Here is a 26,546-nt window from a genome sequence, read left to right as displayed (position 1 = left end):
TTATGGACATTGGGTTGGCCGAGTCGTTGATGGTTCCCTGTGTAATGTAGAAACAACCTGAACCCGTGAGGGCTTGACGGCACGGAGCTAACCTCTGGGTCGATGGTACGACAAACCGAACCTTTGTTGATGACATTTGATAATGGGCATTCTGAGACGGTCTGTTTCGATCTGATTGCGGCACCAGCATTTAGGGTGGTACTCGGGGTACCCTGGTTACAGGCCCATAATCCCAGAATCGATTGGGCGCGGAGGCTGGCTACGCTTGATTCGGAGTATTGTCCTTCATCGTCCTTGGTTGGGCATCCGGGGGTCAATAAGACCAAAGAGCTGTGTATGCGTTGGTTTTGGTGGAAGCCTCTGACCCATGATGTACAGGTATTTTTGGCCTCATGCCCGGTGTGTGCTGTTAGTAAGTCCTCGCACATGTCTCCTTCCCCCTGGCATATGGTCAGTATGGACTTTGTGACCGATTTGCTGCTTGATTCAGGGTTTACGGCCATTTCAGTTGTTGTGGATTTATTCACAAAAATGGCTTACTTCGTTCCCTTGCCTGGGTTACCTACGTCTAGAGAATTGGCTGATGTGTTTATGGCCCAAGTGATCCGACTGCATGGGGTTCCTACTGCCATCGTTTAGGATAGAGGGGCACAGTTTGTGTTACATTTTTTGGACTACCCTGTGTCGATCATTAAAGATGGAAGTACGTTTGTCAACAGCATTTATTTGAGTCCAAGAAAGCCATGAAAGTACAGGCAGATAGGCATAGACGGCCAGCTCCTTTGAGGGAGGTTTTCGGGAGGGGGTACTGTTGGGGTTCAAGGGGGCCTGGTTCCTTCTGTCTAGTTCCCCGTTAGCGTTTTTTTCTTAAAAGTGCCAAGTGCATATGCAAATTTATGGACGCTCCCTAGGGCTCGCTTTAAAAGGGGGCTGCCAACAGGAAACAGGTGCTTAGTTTCTATATTGGTCCCTTGCCGTGTGAATCCTGTTCCTGTGGTCCTACCCTGTTTCCCTTCCTTCGAGCTCAGTTCCAGCGGTCTTTTCTGGTGCTGGGTTTAGATCCCCTTTTTCCCCTGTTCCGTAGTTTTCCTATTCCCTTGGGCATTTCTGAACCCTTTATTGGGGACCTGTTTTTGATCTTCGGTGACGTTCTAGGATTCGCGGCTGCGTTGCCTTTGGGTTTTAACGTCCCGTTATTATCCCTTTTTGTATCCAAGTCATCTTGTTATACACTGTGTTTGGGTGGTTTCACGAAGGAGCTGAATACCGGCCGTTTTTGCGCTACCTTCGTGTTATTTTTTAGATTCCAGTTTTTTTTTGCGTATCTTCCGTATTCCCTTGATACCATTTTTCCCCTGACCCTTTTTTGTCCTAAGAATTGTGATTTCCACCCCCTTTGTCATTCTCAGTGTTTTCCGAGGGGGCGTGGTTGGTCTGGGGTTACGCAAGAAACAACCAATACGATTGCAGTGGAAGAATTCCTGTTTTGTATCAAGCCACTCCCGTTTGTCATCTGGGGTAAGCAGGGAGGTCGGTGGTTCGTGTGTGTACTTGGCACTGGTAATAGTAGTAGGGGTGTGTCTAATCTTGTCCCCTTCTTTCATTTTGGCGGTCTCGTCTGTGTCAAGCTGTCAGCTGCCAAGAAGCCAGAGGAGACGAGTTGTGTTCCCCAAGACCTTGGGTTCCCTTGTTTTGTTACCCACCTTCTCCCGGTGTCGTGTTCTCCACCATCCGTTTTGATAGCGGGTGTTGGGGGTCACGGTGAGGGTAGAGGATTGGGACGTTCTTCACTCCTGCGGTGTTGGGCCGGTCGGCATCGGAACACCTCCCTCCATGCCTCCCTCCCTCTGCCTCCCTCCCTCCCTGCTTCCCTCCCTCCATGCCTCCCTCCCTCCATACCTCCCTCCCTGTCTCCCTCCCTCTCTGTCTCCCTCCCTCCCTGTCTCCCTCCCTCCATGCCTCCCTCCCTGTCTCCCTTCCGCTTGGTCTCCCTCCCGCTCTGTCTCACTCCCGCTCTGTCTCCCGCCCTCTCTGTCTCCATCCCTCCCTGTCTCCCTCCATTGACTCTCTCCCTCCCTCCCTCTGCCTCCCTCCCTCCCTCCATGCCTCCCTCCCTGTCTCCCTCCCTCTCTGTCTCCCTCCCTCCCTGTCTCCCTCCCTCCATGCCTCCCTCCCTGTCTCCCTCCCGCTTGGTCTCCCTCCCTCTCTGTCTCCCTCCCGCTCTGTCTCCCGCCCTCTCTGTCTCCCTCCCTCCCTGTCTCCCTCCATTGACTCTCTCCCTCCCTCTCTCTCCCTCCTTTGCCCTCCCCTGTCTCCCTCCCTCCCTCCATGCCTCTTTCCCTCTGTCTCCCTCCCTCAATGCCTCCCTCCCTCTGTCTCCCTCCCTCTGTCTCCATCCCTACTTCTGCCTCCCTCCCTCCCCTACTCTCCCTCTCTTTCCCTTCCCTGACTCTCCCTCCCTCCCCTGACTCGTCCTCTCCCTCCCTCCCTTGCCCTCCCCTGACTCTCCCTCTCTCTCCCTCCCTCGCCCTCCCTCGCCCTACCCTGACTCTCCCTCTATCTCACTCCCCTGACTCTCTCCCTTCCCTGACTCTCTCCCTCCCTTGACTCTCTCCCTCCCTCTCTCCCTCCTTTGCCCTCCCCTGACTCTCTCCCTCTCTCGCCCTCCTCTCACTCTCCATCCCTCCCTCGCCCTGCCCTGGCTCTCCCTCTGTCTCCCTCGCCCTGGATCTCCCTTCCTCGCCCTGGCTCTCCCTCCCTCGCCTTCCCGCCTCGCTCTCCCTCCCTCTGTCTCTCCCTCCCTCGCCCTCCCCTGACTCTCCATCCCTGTCTCTCCCTCCCTCGCCCTCCCCTGACTCTCTTCCTACCTCGCCCTCCCCTGATTCTCCCTCTCTCCCCCTCCCTCACCCTCCCCTGACTCTCCCTCTCTCTCCCTCCATCGCCCTCCCCTGACACTCCCTCTCTCTCTCCCTCAATCGCCCTCCCCTGTCTATCCCTCTCTCTCCCTCCCCTGACTCTCCTTTTCTTTCCCTCCCCTGTCTCTCCCTCTCCCTCCCCTGACTTTCCCTTCCTCACCCTTCCCTGACCCTCCCGCTCTCTCTCTCCCTCGCTCTCCCCTGACCCTCCCTCTTTCTCCCTCCCTCGCCCTCCCCTGACTTTCCCTCCCTCGCCCTCCCCTTTTCACACTGTTAAAAGTAGGTTGTGAAGGACAGCCCTGCCATCAGCCAGGGGCAAGCAAGCTTATGTATGTGACCACCAGAAACCTGCGTGCCAGGTCAAAGCCCTGAAGGAAATATATGTGTCACATTCAGGCGTGCAACACTCATTGAGTTTAAAATCGCCCCACCCCCTTGTCAGCCCGGGATGAGACAGCTTGCCTGGGGCGCGTGAGTTTAAAATCGCCCCACCCCCTTTTCAGCCCGGGATGAGACAGCTTGCCTGGGGCGCGCACAGCCGCGCAGGAGCATTTCACAGGTCTTTAAAGACCATTAACTTTTTAATGAGGCTTTGTTCTGTTTCACCTCACCTCACTCTATGGCTGGAATCTCTCTGCCCCCAGAGAGCAGAGCCTCTCTGAGTCCAGGCTGCTGCAACGGTGGTGTTTACTTACACTCGAGAATTTTATTTTTTAAAACTGGTACATGTCTGTAAGGTCCGCGGGCCGCCAAGGAAGGCTTGCCGGGCTGCGGGCGGCCCGCGGGCCGTACTATGAGTACCCCTGTTCTAAGGGGTCAGGCACTTCTGATTGGCTGATGCCTAAGTTTGGTCTCTTTTACAAAAAGAGGGCGATATGCTACAAAAGGGAATGAGGCCTAGGCCTTTTTCCTTTATCTTTTGTACCTACAGCTATGGTATTTATGTTACCGAGACTCCCATTCCGATGACGGGGAATCAATCAATCAATCATGCCATTTGTATAGCGCACTACTCACCCTGGAGGGTCTCAAGGCGCTTGGGGGGAGGGGTATGCTACTGCTCGAATAGCCAGGTCTTGAGTTGTTTCCTGAAGGCGAGATGGTCCTGGGTCAGCCGAAGGTGGATGGGGAGGGAGTTCCAAGTCTTGGCAGCCAGGTAAGAGAAGGATCTTCCTCCGGCGGTGGCTCTTCGGATGCGTGGTACGGCTGCGAGGGCGAGGCTGGTGGACCGTAGCTGGCGGGTGGGCGTGTAGAAGGTCAGGCGGTCGTTGAGGTACTTGGGGCCCAGGTCGTGGAGAGACTTGTGTGCGTGGGTGAGGAGCCGGAACGTGATCCTCTTGCCGACGGGGAGCCAGTGCAGGTTCCTCAGGTGGCTGGAGATGTGGCTGCGTCGGGGGACATCCAGGATGAGTCGGGCAGAGGCGTTCTGGATGCGCTGGAGTCTTTTCTGTAGCTTGGCTGTGGTTCCGGCGTAGAGGGCGTTTCCGTAGTCCAGTCGGCTGGTGACAAGTGCCTGGGTGACAGTCTTCCTGGTCTCGGTCGGGATCCAGCGGAAGATCTTGCGAAGCATACGCAGGGTGTTGAAGCACGATGAGGAGACGGCGTTGACTTGTCTGGTCATCGAGAGGGAGGGGTCCAGGATGAAGCCCAGGTTGCGTGCGTGGTCGGTTGGCTTGGGTGCGGTGCCCAGGGCTGGGGGCCACCAGGAGTCGTCCCAGGCGGAGGGTGAAGATCCCAGGATGAGGACTTCCGTCTTGTCCGAGTTCAGTTTCAGGCGGCTGTCCTTCATCCACTCGGCGACGTCTTTCATCCCTTCGTGTAGGCAGGTTCTGGCGGTGTCGGGGTCTCTGGTGAGGGAGAGGATCAGCTGGGTGTCGTCGGCGTAAGAGATGATGTTGAGGTTGTGCTGGCGTGCGATGGCTGCGAGAGGTTTCATGTAGATGTTGAAGAGGGTGGGGCTGAGTGAAGATCCTTGTGGGACGCCGCAGATGACTTCGGTGGCCTCGGAGCGAAACGGGGGGAGGCGGACTCTTTGTGTTCTTCCGGCGAGGAACGAGATGATCCACTCCAGTGCCTTCTCTTGGATACCGATGTTGCTGAGGCGCTGGACTAGGGTGCGGTGGCAGACCGTGTCGAACGCAGCGGAGAGGTCCAGGAGGATGAGGGCCACTGTTTCCCCCTTGTCGAGCAGGGTCCGGATGTCGTCGGTGGCTGCGATGAGGGCGGTCTCGGTGCTGTGGTTGGCTCTGAAGCCGGACTGCGAGGGGTCGAGGGATCCGTTCATCTCGAGGAAGGCGGTCAGCTGTCTGTTGACGATCTTCTCGATGACTTTAGCAGGAAAAGGGAGGAGCGAGATGGGGCGGAAGTTTTTGAGATCGGTGGGGTCCGCTGTAGGTTTCTTCAGGAGGGCGCTGATCTCGGCGTGCTTCCAGCTCTCCGGGAAGGTGGCGGTGTTGAAGGAGGCGTTGATGATGTTCCTGAGTTGGGGTGCGATGGTGGAGTCGGCCTTGTTGAAGACGTGGTGTGGGCAGGGGTCGGTCGGTGATCCGGAGTGGATGGTGTTCATCGTGCGGGCTGTGTCTTCGGTGGTCACCGTGGTCCAGGTGCGAAGGGTGGCAGTGGGGGGCGTTGGTTCGACGGTTGGGTGCGTGGGTGGGGCGCCGAAGCTGTTGTGGATGTCGGCGATCTTGCGGTGGAAGAACGAGGCGAGGGAGTCGCAGAGGTCTTGTGACGGAGTGATGTCGTTGGTGCCGGTGCTGGGGTTGGAGAACTCCTTGACGATAGTGAAGAGCTCTTTGCTGTCGTGGGCATTGTTGTCCAGTCGTTCCTTCAGGGATTTCTTCTTGAATGATACAAAAGCATGGGAATCTATGAAAGTTACCAATACTGGGGAACCAAAGTTACAGTTAAGTAACTTGTTTTCTTCCTCTAGCCGTGCTTTGTCAGTGCTATAGAACGTCAGAAGTGTGACCTTCCTCCAGCCGTGCCTTGTCTCTGCTGTAGAACTTCAGAAGTGTAACCTTCCGCTAGCCGTGCCATGTCAGTTCAATAGAACTTCAGAAGTGTGACCTTCTTGCAGCCGTGCCATGTTGCTGCTATAGAACTTCAGAAGTGTAACCTTCTAGCAGTGCCATGCGTGTGCTATAGAACTTCAGAAGTGTGACCTTCCAGCTGTGCCTTGTCGCTGCTATAGAATTTCAAAAGTGTGACCTTCTTGCAGCCCTGCCATGTTGCTGTTTAAGAAATTCAGAAGTGTAACCTTCCTCTAGCCGTGCTATGTCATTGCTATAGAACTTCAGTAGTGTGACCTTCCAGCTGTGCCTTGTCGCTGCTGTAGAACTTCAGAAGTGTGACCTTCTTGCAGCCGTGCCATGTCAGTGCTATTGAACTTCAGAAGTGTAACCTTCTAGCCGTGCCATGTCAGTGCTATTGAACTTTAGTAGTGTGACCTTCTTCCAGCTGTGCCTTGTCGCTGCTATAGAACTTCAGAAGTGTGACCTTCTCTCAGCCCTGCCATGTCGCTGCTATAGAACTTCAGAATTGTAACCTCCCTCTAGCCGTGCCTTGTCATTGCTATAGAACTTCAGTAGTGTGACCTTCTTCCAGCTGTGCCTTGTCTCTGCTGTACAACTTCAGAAGTGTGACCTTCTTGCAGCCGTGCCATGTCGCTGCTATTGAAGTTAAGAAGTGTAACCTTCTTGTAGCTGTGCCATGTCAGTGCTATAGAATTTCAGTAGTGTGACCTTCTTCCAGTTGTGCCTTGTCGCTGCCGTAGAACTTTAGAAGTGGGCCTTCAAATATCGATTACTGACCCCATGAAGGTTGTTTGTGGTGCCTCTCGTCGGACCACTACGTCGCAGAGTGTTTGTCATGTAGGCGCATGATCCCCAATACTTTAAAGGAGAGGGAGGCCAAGCTGTTTGTGGCTAACGTAAAAAATAGAAAAAAGGCCGAAGGAGGTCGAGGTCCCAGTCCAAGTTACTGACTCCGCATACCTCAAAGTCATCAAGAAAACATCCAAAGAAGCGACAACATGGTTCTCAACTCCGTTCATCAAAGGATAGAACACCAAAGTCTGGGTCTCTGCCTCTCCCACATCATCGCAAGGACAGAGTCTAACCTTCTCCTCAGGTGACTCCAGCCCAATCCTCAGCTCTGAGAGCTTCACTGGCGCTGAGTGAAACGGCACATCAACCGCTGGCCAGTACGGCGGTCTCAGAACCTGCCGTACTGCATCCAGGATATCCTGCCTTCCCGACTCCAGGTACGGATCCTTCGCATTTCTTCAATGCGATATTTGGCATGTTTGCCAAAGCTTCTAACCCTGCTGTTGCACTGGTTGGCCCCATGTGTCCGCTGTCTTACTCTCTCTGAGGCTTGCCACCTCACTTCCCTCAGGCACCTCTCATAACGTTTATGCAATGGCTCTGGAGAGTTGGCCTCTCCCGAAGCTGGGGTTCTCGAAACCAGTGCAGTGCCTGGAGGGAAGAGTGCAGTTGGGCGGATCCTCTCTGACGCCATCTTGCTCCTGTCCGGCGCCGGCATGACCATGACCATTCTTGTACTATCCCGGTTTAACTTCCATCAACACCAGTCCCGAAGTCACCGCGTCCACGTCTGTCGCCACCCATGCCGGTCCCAGAAGGGAAGCACAAAGACTGATGGAAGAGGAGGAGTATCAAGAGCAGTAGGAGGAGGCTGGAGAGGATGAGATTGTCAACTCTATGCAAGAATTTGAGGGCTTGCAGTAGGCTAGTGGCCTAGATACATATCCTGAATGGGACCTCCCCTCGCCAAAAGGCCTTCCAACGCAAAAGGGTGTCTTTGTATCATTGCGTAATTAGGAAGGTGGCAGACCTGTTAGATTCACCATTGCCTACTGCAGAACTCAAATCTAACATCTTGACTGAGGTGCTTCATTCCCCTTCTTCTGTCTTGGACTCCTTGCTTCCTTCCAATAATGCTTTGAATGAGCTTATTTTGCAGGTGTGGAAGAAACCAATGACTGTTCCTGCGGTTGCCAGGTTTGTGGCGAGGAGGTATAAGGTGGCTTTGGGAGATCCTACTTTCCTATCTACCCACCCATCACCAGAGAGTTTAGTAGTCCAAGCGTCGTGCTCCTCTAAACAATCTGCAGACTCATTCCCATCTACACCTGCATGTAGAGAATCCAAACGAATGGAGCAATCTGCAAAGTAAGTATTCTCTTTGGTTAGTATGGCTCTAAAGTCGATGAATGTGACATGCCTGTTGGGACGTTATAAGCATGCTCTGATGGAATCAGCAAGGGAAGTGCTTCCGAAGCTTCTGAAAGCTTTTCAGGCCCATTTTTATGAGATACTTTCTGATACTCAAGCTGCGGCATGTCAGGTCATTCATTCGGGTCTGGACACTATCGACTCTGTTGCCAGGGTAATGGGTTCCTCTGTTGCAAACAGGAGGCATGCTTGGCTATGGGGGTCTGGGTTTTCACCAGATGTCCAGGCTACCCTATTGGAGTTGCCTTTTAACAGATCTCATCTTTTTGGTGGGAAAGCGGACTCAGCGCTGCAGCCCTTTAATGATAGCAGAGCCACAGCAAGATCGTTGGGTCTCCAGTCCCAGTCCATGTGTTTGGATACCACATGTTTTGCGGTTTTGGAAGGACTTTATCCCTTCGAGACAAGCAGCAGACGCGACAGCAGCAACAGGCAAACCCCCTGTACAGGTCATACATGGAAAAAGGTAGAGGTTGTCTGCGAAGTACGGCTCGGCAGAAAGTCTCTTCCTCCTCCTCTCCTGCCCTCCAACTGGTATGGCAGGGAAGCAGCTCTAGCTTATCCATCCCAGAGCATGTTTGTCCTATACCCGGATGGGTGTCCAGTTTTCTATGGAATTGGAGGTCTGTTACTTCAGATCACTGGGTGTAGAACCTTGTGGAGAATGGGTCTACCCTACTCTTCTGGGAGTTTCACCCTCCTCTCCCATCCCCGTCAGGGTTGGTGCTCAGAAGAGCACCTTTTGCTACTACAGAAGGAGGTTCTAACTTTACTGCAAAAAGGTCAGATAGAGGTGGTTCTGGAGCAGGAAAGGGGTCAGAGATGCTACTCCCAGTACTTCCTGATTCCCAAGAAGGACAGTCGATTGAGGCTGATCCTAGACCTCATGGTCGTGAATTTTTACATCAAGCAGGAGAAGTTCAAGATGTTTACCCTAGCTCAGGTACCTCTGGCATTACAGCAGGAAGACTGGATGGTGTCGATCGATTTGCAGTATGCATATTTTCACATTCCCATCCTCAAGTCGCATCGGAAGTATCTCCATTTTATGGTGGGGTCTCAAAGCTACCAGTGTGCGGTCCTTCCGTTCGGTCTTACTTCCACACCTCGAGTCTTCACAAAGGTGATGGCGGTGGTAGCAGTACATCTCAGAAGGTAGGAGATTCTTGTTTTTCGCTATCTGTACAACTGGCTGCTCAAAGCAAGGCTTGACAAATCCACTCAACTGCTCGCATTTGCAAGGTAAATTTAATGAGGTCAAGCTATTTTTAGGTCCTACTCGCCCTTTCTGGCGAGTAGGAAAACAAACTAACAATACAATAACAATAACAAGATTTAAAGGCATTTATATTGCTCACAAAGCAAATGAGCCATAACGATGCCTTTAAATCTTGTTATCGTGTCACATTTGCTCCGCTTTCTGAGACTGAGGTCAAGTAGGTTGCTGTTAGGTCAAGGACATTTTTCAAGGTACTAGACCTGCAGGACTAGTACCATTTTTCAGATTTTTCGAGCCCTGCAAAGCAAAGTCACCAGAAATGGTGCTGCATCATTTGCAAGTAACAACGCGTCTGTTGTTCAACTTGGGTTTTCCGATAAATGTACCCAAATCTCACCTGTTGTCCTCTCAGCGCATCCTGTTTCCATAGGGGCAGTACTGGACACTACTGTGAGTCATGAGGAAAGTTTGTTTCACGTCAATCTTCTGGAATTGCGGGTGATACGTTTGTCTCTTTAGGTCTTCCTTTCCTCCCTTCACGGTTAGTTGATTCAGGTCCTGAAGGACTACACTACACCAATGTAGTACATCAACAAGCAGGGAGGAGTATGGTGGTCTCCTCTCTGCAAAGAGGCTCTGCGACTCTGGTCCTGGGCTTGGGACCATCAGATTTGCGTGATTGCATATCATCTGGCCTGAGAGCTGAATGTGCGTGTGGACACTGAGTACTCGGCCGATCACAAGTGGAATCTCCATCTGGAGGTGGCCCATCACATTTTCAGGATGTGGGGTTTCCCACAGATGGACCTTTTTTCCACTCACGAGAACGGGCACGACCCATCGTTCTTCAATCTCTAGTATCCGATTTGGGAAGCGTTGCGGGACTCGTTTCAGTTAAATTGGGATCACTATTTCTTTACATGTATCCTCCCATACCCCTGGTTGCTTGGGTTCCGAGGAAGATTCGCCGAGACCGAGCCCAAGTCATATTGATCCCCCCAACACCCCTCCCCTGATTGGCCAAGCAGGGTGTGGTACACAGACTTCATTTACCCCCCATAGCACCCTCTGCTCCGTCTCCCTCTCAGGACAAACCTCCGCTCATTGTCACATGGGCAGGTTCTACACTTCCACCTCAAGAGCCTGCACCTTCATGCCTGGAGATTGAATGGGGCAACCTGAGCTCTTGCTCTCTCTTGCCGGATGTGGTGGATGTTATTTTATCAGCCAAAAGACACTCCACCAAATCTGTCTATTCTGGTAGGTGGGCCACGTTTGTTAAGTGGTATGGAGAGAGATCGATTGATCATTTGCAAGCCCATTTGTCTGATATTCTGAGTTTCTCTCTTTCTCTGACTCAACAGTTTTGTGCAGTTGCTACTGTTGAAGGTTACTTGTCTGCCTTGTCGGCTTTTCTCTGTTTACCAGATCAACCCGCTTTATTTAAATCTCTCACAGTTATGAGATTCATTAAGGGTCTCACAAGTCGGTTTCCTCCCACTCCTTTTATCATGCCTCAGTGGTATTTGAATCTGGTTTTCACTTCCTTGATGGGGTCTCCCTTTGAACCCTTACATAGTTGTCACTTAAGGTTCTTGCATTTAAGAATATTTTGCTGATTGCAATCACTTCCACTAGGAGGGTGAGTGATCTGCAAGCTCTTAGCTCCAATCCTCCTTTTACCTCATTTTATGAGCATAAGATGGTTCTTAGGATCAGTGCTGCTTCCCTGACTAAGGTGGTCACTCCTTTCCACTAGGGCAATCCATTACTTTAATGACATTCTATCCTCTGCCTCACCCGTCTAAGGAGGAGGAGAGACTTCACCGCTTGGACCCCAAGAGGGTGGTCAGCTTCTACCTGGACAGGACATAGGACATCAGATTGGATGACCAACCTTTCAGTAGATATGTGGCAAGATGAAGGGCAAGGCTGCCACAAAAGAATGATATCCAGGTGGATCATCCTCTGTATCAAGATCTGTTTATCCTTGGCCAAGAAGGAGCCTCCTGAAGGTATTAGAGATCATTCCACCAGAGCTAAGTCTTCTGCTTTGGCTTTAGCTAGAGGTACCCCTGTTTTAGACATCTGCAAGGCGGCAACTTGGGCCTCCCTCCACACTTTTGCAAAGCACTATTGCTTAGACTTGGCGGTGAGGAGGGACGGTCATTTTGCACGTTCTGTGATGCAGGATTATTTGGTATAAGTAGGCAGGCATGCTCCGCCAGGAACGGGACTGCTTTGGGATTCAATTCAAAAGGTGAGGAATTCACAGGCAGATGTATCCATCAGAAGAACAAGTTACTTACCTTCTGTAACGCTTTTTCTGGTGGATACAGTATGTGCCTGTGGATTCCTCACTGACCCACCCACCTACCCATTGCCTGCCTGTTTATACCGAAAAATGATTGACATGTAATTTATGTATTTTATTGTTGGAATAATTGGAATAATGTGATACTTGTCATTAAGAAATGTCTAAATTTTAGAATTTCCTGCTTTAATTGGTTTTGAATACTATGTATACTTGTGAAAATGCTCTCTGTTCACCTGTTCGCCCCAAAGGCACGGAAAAAAATGGGTAGAAACGATGTCAGCATACCAACGAGGTCCTCTTATGGCTCCGATGACGTCACCTGGAATTGCATGTGGAGCTGATCCATTATGACATCCTCGTCGACGTGGGAGAGCTATGGATAAAGGTTTCTGTGGAATGCTGCGCATGGTTTAGTTAAAAAAGTGAGGAATCCACAGGTAGATACTGTATCGACCAGAAAAAGCAATACCGAGAGTAAGTAACTTATTTGTCAGTGCTATAGAACTTCAGCTGTGCCATGTGGCTGTTATAGAAGAACTTCAGAAGTGTGACCTTCTCCAGCTGTGCCATGTGGCTGCTATAGACCTTCACAAGTTTGACCTTCATCTAGCCGTGCCATGTCGCTGTTATAGAACTTCAGAAGTGTGACTTCTTCCTTCCGTGCCATGTCAGTGCTATAGAACTTCAGAAGTGTGACCTTCCTCTAACTGTACCACGTCAGTAACACAGAATTCCAGCTGTGTGAGCTTCCTCCAGCAGTGCCATTTTATTTCTTTATTACTCCTGCAGTGTGATCATCTTCCAGCAGTGTCATGTCAGTGCTTAAGAACTCCAGCAGTGTAAGCTTCCTCCAACAGTGCCATTTCATTTCTATAGGACTCCTCCTGTGTGAGGTTCCCCCTGCAGTATCCTGTCAGGATCACTGAAATAATATCGAGGGACAGAATATCGACCAACAAAAATATCGTTGACAAAATATCGAGAGACAAAATATCGAGTTTCTATCTACAAACAGGTAAGTACAAAAATATCGAGTTAAAAATATCGTTTACAAAAATATAGTTGTAAAAAATATCGACTTTAATAAAACAATGTTTAATTACATTAATATAAAAAATTAATTACTAAAATATACTTAACAATACTTAAAATAACTGTTAATAATTAAATAATTAATGAAAGTAAAAAAATAATATTTTTTTAATCATATTTCTTAAAACATATATATATATAGTAACAAAATTTAATTAAATAATAGCCAATATTATTAACGTACAAATACAATAGAGTAAAAATTACTATTCCCACTCCAGTGGGTGCAACAGTAGGGAAAGCGTTGGATAGCGTTGGGGGTTAAAATTACTATTCCCACTCCAAGGAGTGCAACAGTGGATATATGACGTTACAACGCAACTTTTACAACGCACTACCATTACAACGTAAGTATTGGTAAGTATATAATAATTTTTATAATTTAAATTATTTAAAATTAATTTAATATAATTTAATTTAATTTCATTTCATTAAATTAAATTAATGTAAATTTAATTGTACTTTATTTTTACACTGTACCCCTGTACCCCAAAAACCCAAAACTGACCCTGAACCCTAAAAAAAACCCTTTACCCAAAACCCCAAAACTGACCCTGAACCCTAAAAATACCCCTTTACCCAAAAACTAAAAACTGACCCTGAACCCTAAAAATACCCCTTTACCCAAAAACCCAAAACTGACCCTGAACCCTAAAAATACCCCTTAACCCAAAAACTAAAAACTGACCCTGAACCCTAAAAATACCCCTTTACCCAAAAACTAAAAACTGACCCTGAACCCTAAAAATACCCCTTTACCCAAAAACTAAAAACTGACCCTGAACCCTAAAAATACCCCTTTACCCAAAAACTAAAAACTGACCCTGAACCCTAAAAATACCCCTTTACCCAAAAACTAAAAACTGACCCTGAACCCAAAAAATACCCCTTTACCCAAAAACTAAAAACTGACCCTGAACCCTAAAAATACCCCTTTACCCAAAAACCAAAAACTGACCCTGAACCCTAAAAATACCCCTTTAATTTAACATAATTAGCAATTAATCAATTAAATTAAATTAATTACCAATTACATTTTAAATAATTAACAAATATTATTTAATTACCAATTAATTAAATACTACTACCAATTAATACATTTACATATTTAATTAATTATAATTAAATTACTTCCCACCCTATTCCCCTATAAACCCACAACCCGCTACAGGAAATAAATTATTTTAATTTACATAATTAGCAATTAATCAATTAAATTAAATTAATTACCAATTAAATTTTAAATAATTAACAAATATTATTTAATTACCAATTAATTAAATATTACTACCAATTAATAAATTTACATATTTAATTAATTATAATTAAATTACTTCCCACCCTATTCCCCTATAAACCCACAACCCGCTACAGAATAAAATTACACAATAATTAAAAAAAAATCATTAATTAAAAATAATTATAACATAAAATGACACTTTTCACACATATTATAACATAAAAACACTATAAATAATTAAATATTATTTAAAAAACGATATTTTTTACTATCTAGATTATATACTTGGATATTTTCACTTTCTATATTATTTACAGTCGATATTACTTCACTTACCTTAAAAACGATATTTTGACTGTCGATATTCTGTCCTGTCGATATTTTGTCCAAACGATATTTAAAACTCGATATTCTGTCCAAACGATATTTTGGAGTCGATATTATGTCTGTGCACCATCCTGTCAATGGTATAGGACTCCTAATGGATGAGCGTCCGCCGGCAGTGCCAAGTCAGTACTATAAAACTTCCACAGCATGATACAGCATGAGCTTCCCACAGCAGTGCCCGGTCAGTGCTATAGAACTACAGCAATGGGAGGTTCCTCCAGCAGTGCCATCTAAGTGGTATATGTTAGATTTGGGGGTCTCTAGTTGGCACAGGTAGGTACTTGTGACAAATAGGGACCCTCTCCTCTAGTCAGGGAAAGGGGGATTACACTCCTAAAATAACCCCTGCTCACCCTCAAGGTAGCGTGGCAAGACAGCCAAGGCTTTACTTCAGAGGCGTTGTAAGTTAAACAGTTGTGACCACATACAGTAACCCAGTGACATCACTACAAATGGACACTACACAGGTTTTATAAAAAAAATAAGTAGACTTTATATAGAGTTACCACAAGACCATAAACGACAAAAATACACACTATGATTACTTTAAGATGGTAGATTTAAGCTTAGTTCAGTTCAGTTCTTAGATGCGACACTCTGCGTCAATGTACCTTAGGTTGCGTTGCGCTTCCACGACAAGCAATTTCGCAGCGGTGGGAAATGCGGCAAAGTTCAGGTGCAAAGAAATAAAGACGTGAAGATCTTCCAGATGCGGCACGCTTCACGGGGATGCGAGAAGTTCTCGGTTTGATGCGTGGACTACAGCGGCGACATCCAAGATGCTACGGCAGCAGCTCCAGCGGCAACGCTCTTCTCTCAAGATGCGTGAAGCTTCCGCTTGATGCGACAACTACAGCGGCGACATCCAAGATGCGACGGCAGCAGCTCCAACGGCGGCGCGATTCTCAGGGATGCGAGGTGCTCTTGGTCGATGCAGTGCAATGCGACAGTTCCAGCGGCGACACCCTCCTTCAGAGTTGCGACGGCAGGCACAGCGACGGCGACACGCTCCGACCTCGTTGCGAGATTCTTTTCCTGATGCGGTGCAGTGCGACAGCTCCAGCGGCGACACCCTCCTTCTTCGGAGTTGCAGCTACGGCGACACGCTTCCTCTTCATTGCGACATGCTTCTCTCCGATGCGGTGCAGTGCCACAGTTCCAGCGGCGACACCCTCCTTCGGAGTTGCGACGGCAGGCACAGCGACACGCTTCTTCTCGTTGAGTCCCGCTTCCAGCTCCATGCGAAACGCAGTTACTCAGAAGGCCAAAAACAGCAGCAGGCACTTCGAAAAGAACTCTGGTGAGCCGCGGGGTGAAGTCTGTTGTCACTGAGACTTCAGCAGGAGGCATGCTCTTTTCCAAGCCCTTGGAGATCCTTCACAAGTTGAAAGCAAAGTACACAAACGTCCTTTCTCCTTCCTTTGGCAGTAAGGCAACCACTGCAGGCCAATCCCCCATGCAGCACTTCAGATTGGGAATAGTCTCTCCTCAGTTTCTTCAGGTTCCTCTCCTCAGTAAAGGTTTCTTCTTGTAGTCCAAAAGTGATCTAATTTCCTGGAAGCAGGCTCCCAATATTTATACCCCAAAATCCTTGGTTCTCTGAGGGGAGAGGGGCCTGTGCCTAGTCCGAACCAGTTCCTGAGCACTTTGTTTACCAGACTTCTCCTTTCCTTTCACAGTGCAGGGCAGAAACATCAGACGACTCACAGGAGGTGGAGCCAGCATTGTGGAAGGCAAGTACAGTCCTGGAGCACTTTGTTGACAGGACTCCTTCTCTTCTTTCAGTGTGCAGGGCAGAGACATCAGCCACTCCCCAGGAGGTGGAGCCAGCATTGTGGAAGGCAGGCACAGCCCTATTCAGAGTTCAGGTGCACTCCTCCCTCCCATCTAGATGCAGATCTCTCTATTCACCCCTGGGTGACTCAGCCTGTCTCTGGGAATCCCCCAGCCCTGTCACTTCATGAAACCAGACATAGGAATACACATCCTAGCAGAGGCAGGTTTGAATGGTTAGACAAACATAGACCTATTTTCTGAAAGTGGTTTTTGAAAACACAGAATATTAAAATAAACTTCACTAAAAGATGTATTTTTTTATTCTGAGTTCAGGCATACTAAACTCGAATTTCTACCATGTTCTCTGAGCCTGTTAGGATTATAAAATGTAACAATCCTAGCAGCCCATTCTGGCCTATGGAAAACAGGTAGCCTTGCAATAGTGAAAAACGAAAATGGCTGTAATTCACTATTAGAACATGCCACACACACCATGGCTTGTCCTACCTTATACTTACAATGCACCCTGCCCTTGGGCCTACTATAGGGGTGACAGATATGAAGAAAAGGGAAGGTTTAGGGACTGGAAAGTGGGTGCACTTGCCCAGTCAGCATGACAGTACCAGACTGCACACAGGCTCTGCAATGGCAGACCTTAGACACACTTTACAATGCTGCTTCTGTGGGTGGCACAACCAGTGCTGCAGGCCCACCAGCAGCATTTGGATTACACGCCCTGGCACACTCAGTGCACTAGACTAAGGTCTGACAAGTAAACTAAAATAGCCAAACATGGAACCACTGATTAATGCATCAATTTACAATAGGGAGCACTTGCACTATGGCACTGGACAGCAGTGGCACAGTGCCCAAAGCATCTAACACCAGCAAAAACACATGAGGCAACAGCAAAAATGGAAAGGAGACTCATGCCAATGGTGCCAGGTCTAACAGTATAGTACTCTTACAGTGTGAGATTTCTTCAGCAGTGCCATGTAAGTACTATAGAACTGCAGAAGTGTGATGTTTCTCTAGCAGTGCCATGTCAGTGCTATGGAACTCCAGCAGTGTGAGCTTCCTCCAGCAGTGTCATGTCATCACTGTATTATCGTATTTCTGTAACTCTGCTTTTTCCTTGTCTCCTATCTATCTATATGTTCCCATTTAGCACTCTTTCTTTATTTGTCTTACTTCCTTTGCTCCTATCCCCTCTCACTTGAATCTTTCCCCTTGCCCGCTACACCGCCTAGCCCCCTGACCTTTTGTGCCCTTTGACTAAGCACTCCTTCTCCCCTTGTTGGGGAAAAATCCAATATTTATACCCAGGAGTCTCAGCGAACCCGCTGAGAGAGTCCACAGCGCCTAGGGAGCCACTCACAGTTGAGGTATGGAATGGCACTCCTTGCCAAAGCACTCCCTCTCCCCTTTTTGGGGAACGATCCAGTATGTAGGCCTTGGAGTCTCAGAGACCCCTCTGAGAGAGCCCACTGCATATAGGGAGCCTCTCGCAACAGAGATGGGGAATTGATACCACTTCCCATGGGATCACAGCTTACTGGACTTTGGACGCAGCTCTGACTCGTCTACCAGTTTGTGTCCCCGTCACCCTCCCCCTCCTCTTTCCATGCTGTGTCTCTCACCCTCCCCTCCTTCTTCCCTCCTCCATTCTCTGTCTACTTCCCCTGCTCTTACCCCCCCGAATCTCTCCCCTTGCCTGCTTTTTCCCTTACATATATGTCCTTTTTGTTTGTCTCCGCCTTACTTGTCACTATGTTACCAGGCTCTAATAACTGTGTAACCTTTGTAACGATGTAGCCTGCAATTATGGTTTGATACTCATGTAAAGCGCTCTGATACTTCCGGGTCTAGCCAGCGCTATATAAAACCTTTAAAATAAAATAAATAAATACTCCTGCAGTGTGGCTGTCTTCCAGCAGTGTCATGTGTGCTATAGAACTCCACTGGAGTGAGCTTCATCCAGCAGTGCAGTGCAGTATCAGTGATATAGCACACCTACATTGTGAGCTTCCTCCAGCAGTCTGGTGTTAGTGCTATCGGACTCCAGCAGTGTCTTGTTAGTGCTCTATAACTCCTACAGCGTAAGCTACATCCAGCAGTGCAGTGTCAGAGCTATAGCACTCCTACAGCGAAAGCCTCCCCCAGCAGTGTAAGCTTCCTCCAATAGAACCGTGCCAGTGCTATAGAATCTTCGTTCACGTGCGCCGTTTTAGTTCTGTAGGACTCCTGGGGTGTGAGCTTCATTCACCCGTGCTATGTCAGTGCAATAGTACTCCTACAGAGTGAGCTTCTTGTGGTACCTGCGTGTTAGTCCTCCCGCCCTCATCCAGCAATGCAGTGTCAGGTGCTATAGTACTACACTCTGAGCTTTGTCCAGTAGTGCCATGTCAGTCCTATAGGAATCTTACAGTGTGAACATCCTTCATCAGGGCCCTCTTAGAGCTGCAGTACAGTGACAGGTTGAGTTTTCTCCATCAGTGCCATGTCAGTGCCATAGGACTAGTTTGAGTGGTCTGTAAGTGCTATAGCACTCCTACAGTGTGTACGTCTTGCAGCAGTGTCCTAGTAGTGCTATAGAACTCCAGCAGTGTAAGCTTTCTCCAGCAGTGCCATGCATGTGCTTTAGAAAGCCTATAGCGTGAGGTTGCAGTGCCATGTCAATGCTCAAGGGAACTGCTACAGTGTGAGCTTCGTACAGTGATGCCATGTCAGTGATATAGGACTCCAGCAGTGTAGGCATCCTTCTGCTGTGCTCATGTCAGTTCTGAAGTACTTCAGTAGTACTTCAGCAGTGTACCCCCTCTTGCTGTGCCCCTGGCAATTCTACAGTACTTCAGTAGTGTACCCCCTCCTGCTGTGCCCCTGACAGTTCTATAGTACTTTAGTAGTGTACCCCCTGCTACCGTGACCCTGACAGTAGTGTACCCCCTGCTGCCGTGACCCTGACAGTTCTATAGTACTTCAGTAGTGTACACCCTCTTGCTGTGCCACTGAGAGTTCTATAGTACTTAAGTAGAATTTAAGCAGTGTGCCCACCTCTTGCTGTGCCCCTGAGAGTTCTATACTTCAGTAGTGTACCCCATCTTGCCATGACCCTGACAGTTCTACAGCACTTAAGAAGTATTTCAGCAGTGTGCCCACCTCTTGCTGGGCCCCTGAGAGTTCTATAGTACTTCAGTAGCACCTCAATAGTGTACCCCCTTCTTGGTGTGCCCCTGACAGTTCTATAGTACTTCAGTAGCACTTCAGCATTGTACCTACCTCTTGCTGTGCCTCTGAGAGTTCTATAGTACTTCAGTAGTACCTCTGTAGTGTACCCCCTTTTGCTGTGCCTCTGACAGGTCTATAGTACTTCAGTAGCTCTTCAGTAGTGTACCCCACTTGCTGTGCCCCTGAGAGTTGTATAGTGCTTCAGTAGTACTTCAGCAGTGCATCCCCTCTCGCTGTGACCCTGACAGTTCTATATATCTTCAGCAGTGTACCCCCTCTTTCCGTGACCCTGACAGTTCTAGAGTACGTCAGTAGTGTACCCCCCTCTTACTTTCCCCTGACAGTTATATGGTACTTCAGTAATTCAGCAGTGTACCCCCTCTTGCTGTGACACTGACAGTTCTATAGTACTTCAGTAGTGTACCCCCTCTTACTTTCCCCTGACAGTTATATGGTACTTCAGTACTTCAGTAGTGTACCCCCTCTTGCTGTGCCCCTAACAGTTCTAATATGACTTCAGCCGTGTACCCCATCTTGCTGTGTCCCTGTCAGTTCTATTGTATTTCAGCAGTGTACCCCCTCTTGCTGTGCCCCTGAAAGTTGTATAGTACTTCAGGAGTACTTAAGCAGTGTACTCCCTATTGCCGTGCTGCTGACAGTTCTATAGTACTTAAATAGTACTTCAACAGAGTACCCCCTTTTGTTGTGCCCCTGAGAGTTCTATAGTACTTCAGTAGTACTTAAGCAGTGTACCCACTTCTTGCTGTGCCCCTGAGAGCGTTATAGTACTTCAGTAGTACTTTAACAATGTGTCTTTCTCTTGCTGTGCCCCTGAAAGTGCAATAGTACTTAAGTAGTACTTCATCAGTGTACCCACCTCTTGCTGTGCCTCTGACAGTTCTATAGTACTTCAGTAGCACTTCAGTGGTGTACCCCCTCTCGCTGTGCCTCTGAGAGTTCTAGAGTACTTTAACAGTGTGCCCACCTCTTGCTGTGCCCCTGAGAGTTCTATAATACTTCAGTGGTGTACCCCCTCTTGCAGTGACCCTGACAGTTCTATAGTATTTCAATAGTATACCCCCTCTTGCTGTGCCACTGACAGTACTATAGAACTTAAGTAGTATTTCAGCATTGTGCCCACCTCTTGCAGTCTCCCTGAGCGTTCTATATTACTTCAGTAGCACCTCAATAGTGTACCCCCCCTCTTGCTGTGCCCCTGACAGTTCTATAGTCCTTCAATAGCACTTCCGCATTGTAACCACCTCTTGCTGTGCCTTAGAGAGTTATATAGTACTTCAGTAGTACCTCAGTAGTGTACCCCCTCTTGCTGTGCCTCTGACAGTTCTATAGTACTTCAGTAGTGTACCCCCTCTTGCTTTGCCCCTGACAGTTCTATAGTACTTCAGTAGCACTTCAGCAGTGTACCCACCTCTTGCTGTGCCTCTCAGATTTCTATAGTACTTCAGTAGTACCTCAGTAGGGTACCACCTCTTGCTGTGCCTCTGACAGTTCTATAGTACTTCAGTATTACTTCAGTAGTGTACCTCCTCTTGCTGGGCCTCTGAGAGTTCTATAGTACTTCAGTAGTGTACCCACCTCTTGCTGTGCCTTTGAGAGTTCTGTAGTACTTCAGTAGTACTCCAGTCGTTTACCCCCTCTTGCTGTGCCTTTGAGAGTTCTACTAGGACTCCAGCAGCTTAGGCCTACTTCTGCTGTGCTAATGTCAGTTCTGCAGCACTTAAGTAGCCTCTCAGCAGTGTACCCTGCCCCTGCCTTTCCCTCGGCCCCCCCCCCCCCCGCCCACACACTCCCATCTGTGCCTCTAACAGTTCTATTGTACATCAATAATGTGTAGAGTGAAGGGGAGGCACAAGGCAGACAGGCAGTAAACACAAAAAGTAATGAATCAGAGCACATCTTACCATCCTTCTGGACTGAAGATCGCTGAAAAAAGAGAAACAGAGAGTTAGTTCTCGAAATCTCCTGCAGTGCATGCTGCAAAGTGACGTGCAGAGAGGCGGGATGAGTGATGGGCCATGATAAAAGACTGTGTGATCAACCAAGGCTAATGTTGGACTAAGCAGAGCGAAGGCCGTGGCGATGTGATGTGTGCTCTTACATGTCATTCATAGTGATGCAGGTTGACTTGCAGTCATGGATGTCGAGTGATGCACGTGATGTAGGAATGAGAGTACCATTTGGAACAAGTTGATGGGTAAGTATTTGAGGTGCCGTAGAAAGTTACTCAGGCATGGCGGGTGATGTAAGGCAACGGCTTTGGATGGGGTGATGATTGCTGATGGAGAGTGGTTTGGGAAGGTCTGATGGGCATGCAGGATTATACAGTAACCGTAGCAGGCTTTCTTTCGCCTTCTAGTTCAGTCCATACATGTGCTATACCTAACATAACATTGTCTCATCACTGGAACACAAGCCAACATTCAAAATGTTAGGACATGCTGCCTAATACAAAGCTCTAACTGCTACTAAAGACAGAGTTCTCAAAGCTGCTCACCAATTACTGTCTGTTTAAAGTCACTGCTTTCAGAGCATTTCCATAATCTGAGTTTTTGCTTGAAATTAAAGTCATTTAAAGTGCGAGTTTAAATGCTAATACTAGAGGTTTCTCCTGGCTTGATTTTGTGCCATTGATAAATGGCTGATTTTGTAACCTTAAAGTGTACACCATCATCAGGAATTTATTGACTGTACATTTTATGTTATTTATTTTATTACTTGTCATAATGACTTGAGATCCCCAAATTAAGAGTTCGGTGGCCGTGGTGATAACTTTTTTTTCCTGCAGAGGACCATATGCATCATGTTTCCTAGCAGGTTCACGCATTTGCACTCTAATAGGCCTTTTGGCTCTGGCAATTCTTGTTTTATTCTGTCATGGTTTTTGTAAAACATTGGTTATTAGGGTAGCTGGCAATCCCTCATCAATCTACAAAAAAACATATATTACCATTCTAGTCCCTGAAACTGACGGGAACTACTTTGTGTGTGGGTGTGCTCCTTGTGTAAGGCAGAATGCTGTAAATTACTGTGAAGTCAGACAGTGTCTTAAGTGAGCTGACCCAATGCCCTATGAGGCATGAGAGAGTGGGTGGAAGAAAAATGTGTATGGCACAACAGCAGACTAATTTAGGCCTTGCTGGAAACCTTTAACAACAACTATGTTATACACACACGTTTAGTAAAATCAAAAGGGCTTGGCTAACAGCAGACCTAAATAGGCATATCGTTCTGACGTTGACTGCCAGCATCTTGCCTTTGCTAATACGTTTTAAATAATATTCTTATAAATCTTTATTACAGCTAGATAGGGTGGGTTGGAAAAAATGGCTAAAAAGGCTTGCAAACAGAAATAGAGGCGGTTATATAAATAGATATTGGTGCGTAGATGGATAAGTAGATAGCGTTGCATAGAAAGATAGGTAGACAGATAGGTAGGTACATAGAGTGGCAGACAGACAGACTGGTAGGTACATAGAGAGGTAGACTGACGGGGGATAGACAGGTGGATACATAGAGAGGCATACAAACAGACAGGTTGATAGAAAGGTTGACAGATGGACAGATAAGATAGACAGAGATAGCACAGCAAATTGGAATAAACAGCAGAGCTTAAATTAGTAAAATAATAGTTAAATGTCTATTTAAGCACAACATACAAGAGCACTGAAACCAAACAAGCATGGCATGCACGAGGATAAATAGACCAATTTGGTTTAGAAGTATAACTGTAGTCCTCAATACAAATACAGTCAAATGGCCCATTCCATGGCGTCAGGCAATCCCCAGTACTGTGGCTACTAGTCTCCTCCGTCGCTGCGCGTATCCCTCCATCAGCCTGTGAGCTTCTCCACAACAACTGTTCTGCATGTTGTTTGGTTGTGTTGAGCTAGAACCAGTCAGTGTTGTGCCTCTATATCACAGACCTGAGGTGCAGCTACCGAGTGAGGGGCAGTCAGTGATGCTCTTGACTAAAACCTGCCAGTTGCTCTCACACCTTTGCTTGACATATTCTGAGCAGCTAATAATGTAAAGTGTAATGCATTTTGATATCTTTTTGGTATTTTCAAGAATACTTATTGCCAGCATCTGTTGTGCCAATACATTGCAACAAGGAACACTAACAGCCTGATTCATCAATCTCCCGTTTTGCGAGCCCCTAATAGCGATTCATAACGAATCGCTATTAAGGACTTGCAAAACGGGATTCATGTAGGAATTGCATAAAGAAATGTGATTCCTGCACATTCCTTATTTGCGATTAGCTAATTGCTAATCGCAAATAAGGAATAACTCCCCACTCATTCCTATGGGCCAAAAGGCCCATAGGAATGAATGGGGAGTATTCCTTATTTGCGATTAGCAATTAGCTAATCGCAAATAAGATAGCGATTTAAAGGGTGCCAGGGGTGTCCAAAGGACACCCTGTAGCACCCCTTAAATGCAAATTGAAACAGGTGTTGCGCACACACATGTCCAAAGGACATGTGTGTGTGCAACATGCAACTTAGAAAAATGCTTTAAAAGCATTTTTCTAAGTTTTCGCTATTTACCACGAGGTTTGACCTCACGGTAAATAGCGGGCCGAAATTGCGAATTCGCAATTTTTAAATGGATGATGAATTGCATTTAAGGAATCTCAAATAGAGATTCCTTAAATGTAATTCCTCGCTAAATAGCGAAATCGCTATTACCGATTTTTGCATTTGGGATGATGAATCCCAAATGCAAAAATAGCGCTCGCAAAGGGCCAGATTCTCAGAATCTGGCCCTTTTCGAGCCGATTTCGGCTTGATGAATCAGGCTGTATATCTATTAAAAAAATTCCTGTGGTGTCTTCTCTGCTTTTCAACATCTTTACACCCATGGCTGGAGACATGAATGTTACAGCAATACCGCCCTCCAAATCCCTGGATCACCAAGGGAACAATGGCACCAAGGGATGAAAAGCTTTAACATGCACGTGGTGAGCATTACTTTAATGGAGTGTAAGGCTAGAGGAAACAAGTATTACTATTCAAGTGTTTGGGAGCTAGGGGCAGGCACTTGTTTAACTATGTTGCACCAATACAGACACCAGAATATGATAAAGAATTGGACACATATATTGAAGCAAAAAAAGAATGGCGGAACATTTTGACACCACTCTCCGCATAATTATGGAAAGACACAGTTTTTAGGTTGAGCCTGAGCCAACTTGCACGCCCTGCTCTGCGAGACTTGCTGTATTGGAGTGTAGAAAAGAAGCCCCACCCACGCTCAGCCCATATTTTTTATTAGCTTGTGTCTTTGTGCTTCGTAAATGCTGGCTTCTGATTCATTAACTGGCTTGTTATTCCCTCCTTAGTACGGACCTGTCTTCATTTGTATCCTCCCATGGCTACTGACCCCTTTACTTCGCATGTTACACAGTACGTGTTATAGTCTAGAAGCACTCTTCTTTACTGACTCTTGACCCTGCTAACAGGGCCGGTCGCTCCACACACCACACGGCTCCCCGTGTGTGACCAGGACTCCTGCCCTTCACCGCTGCTGCCGCGAGTTCGCCGCTGCACCCGTATTTCTGAGTATTGTTGTTGACTGCACCCAGTGTTTTACTTGCATTCTGCCCTGTTTATTGCGTGTTGCAAGTATATTTTGTGTTTCTCCGTGACTGTTTTTCCCGCTTCTGTGCCCCCCCAGCTCCCTGCTTCCCGCCGCTGCTCCCCTGCGGCCCGCCCCTTTTTCTTCTGTGCCACGCTCCCTCTGTCGCCCATTGGCCACCCCGCTCACGCCTCACAGCTGCTCCTCCCTCCCACTTCGCCATTTATGAAGGACGCCGTGTGGAGGCGCGCCAAAGGCAAGCCCATCTGCGCCCGTCCACGCCTGGACCGCGCCCAGCGCCAGAACCCCTGTCCCCCGCCGACACCAGGACACCCGATTAAGATACGACACCGCCGCCCTCATCGTGCTCAACACCGGACGACCAACCGCCTGCTACCAAGCCACCCCTAAGCGCACCCACGGACCCTTCACCTGCAACACCCACAGCAGCAAGGAGCTCTTCAGCATCGTCAAAGAGCTCTCCAACCCCAATGCCAGCAACAACGACATCACCCCGTCACAAGACCTCTGCAACGCCCTCGCCACGTTCTTCTACCGCAAGATCGCAGATATACACGACAGCTTCGGACCCCAATCTCCACCTCCGGACAATAAACCAGTGACCCCCACCACCACCCTCAGCGTATGGACCCCCATCAGCAGTGAAGACACCATCCACATCATGAACTCCATCTACTCCGGCTCTCCCTCCGACCCATGCCCCCATCACATCTTCAACAAAACCGACACCATCATCGCACCCACCTTCAGAACGTCATTAACAGCTCCTTCGCGTCAGCCACCTTCCCTGAGAGCTGGAAACACGCAGAAATCAACGCCCTTCTGAAGAAACCCACATCGGACCCCAAAGACCTCAAAAACGTCCGCCCCATCTCTCTTCTCCCCTTCCCGGCTAAAGTCATCGAGAAGACCGTCAACAAACAGCTGACCGCATTCCTCGAGGCAAACAACTCGCTCGACCCTTCCCAGTCTGGATTCCGAGCCAACCACAGCACCGAGACCGCCCTCATCGCAGCCACAGACGACATCAAAACCCTGATGGACAATGGAAAAACAGCCGCTCTCATCCTCCTAGACCTCTCAGCAGCCTTCGACACCGTCTGCCACCGCACCCTAATAGACCGCCTCGACAACACTGGAATCCAAGGAAAGGCCCTAGAATGAATCACCTCGTTCCTCTCCGGCAGATCCCAGAGAGTCCGCCTCCCGCTTCGAGGCCACTGAGATCATCTGCGGCGTACCCCAAGGATCCTCACTCAGCCCAACACTCTTCAATATCTACATAAGCCCCCTCACCGCCATCGCACGCAAACACAACATCAACATCATCTCCTACACCGACTACACCCAACTGATACTCTCCCTCACCAAAGACCCAGCCAGCGCCAAAACCAACCTTCAGGAAGGTATGAAAGAGGTAGTGGACTGGATGAAGCACAGCCGTCTGAAGCTCAACTCAGACAAGACGGAGGTCCTCATCCTCGGACAATCC

The 26,546-nt window shown here is 48.1% G+C and overlaps 1 protein-coding gene across 1 annotated transcript in view; it reads right to left on the bottom strand.

Annotated features, from left to right (window-relative positions):
- LOC144775216 (carnosine synthase 1-like) overlaps nucleotides 1-26,546 on the bottom strand; it is a 543,733-nt gene that overhangs the window by 459,142 nt on the left and 58,045 nt on the right. Inside the window, exon 2 of the mRNA XM_078659222.1 lies at nucleotides 21,355-21,376. Coding sequence (XP_078515348.1) covers nucleotides 21,355-21,357 — 3 coding nt within the window. The 5' untranslated portion in view covers nucleotides 21,358-21,376. The remainder of the gene's footprint in view (nucleotides 1-21,354; nucleotides 21,377-26,546) is intronic.

The sequence above is a fragment of the Lissotriton helveticus genome, chromosome 1_1, assembly GCF_964261635.1.
Source record: "Lissotriton helveticus chromosome 1_1, aLisHel1.1, whole genome shotgun sequence".
NCBI classification, from domain to species: Eukaryota; Metazoa; Chordata; class Amphibia; order Caudata; family Salamandridae; genus Lissotriton; species Lissotriton helveticus.
Note: the sequence above shows the minus strand (reverse complement) of the source record. Positions and strands in the feature narration are given on the sequence as shown.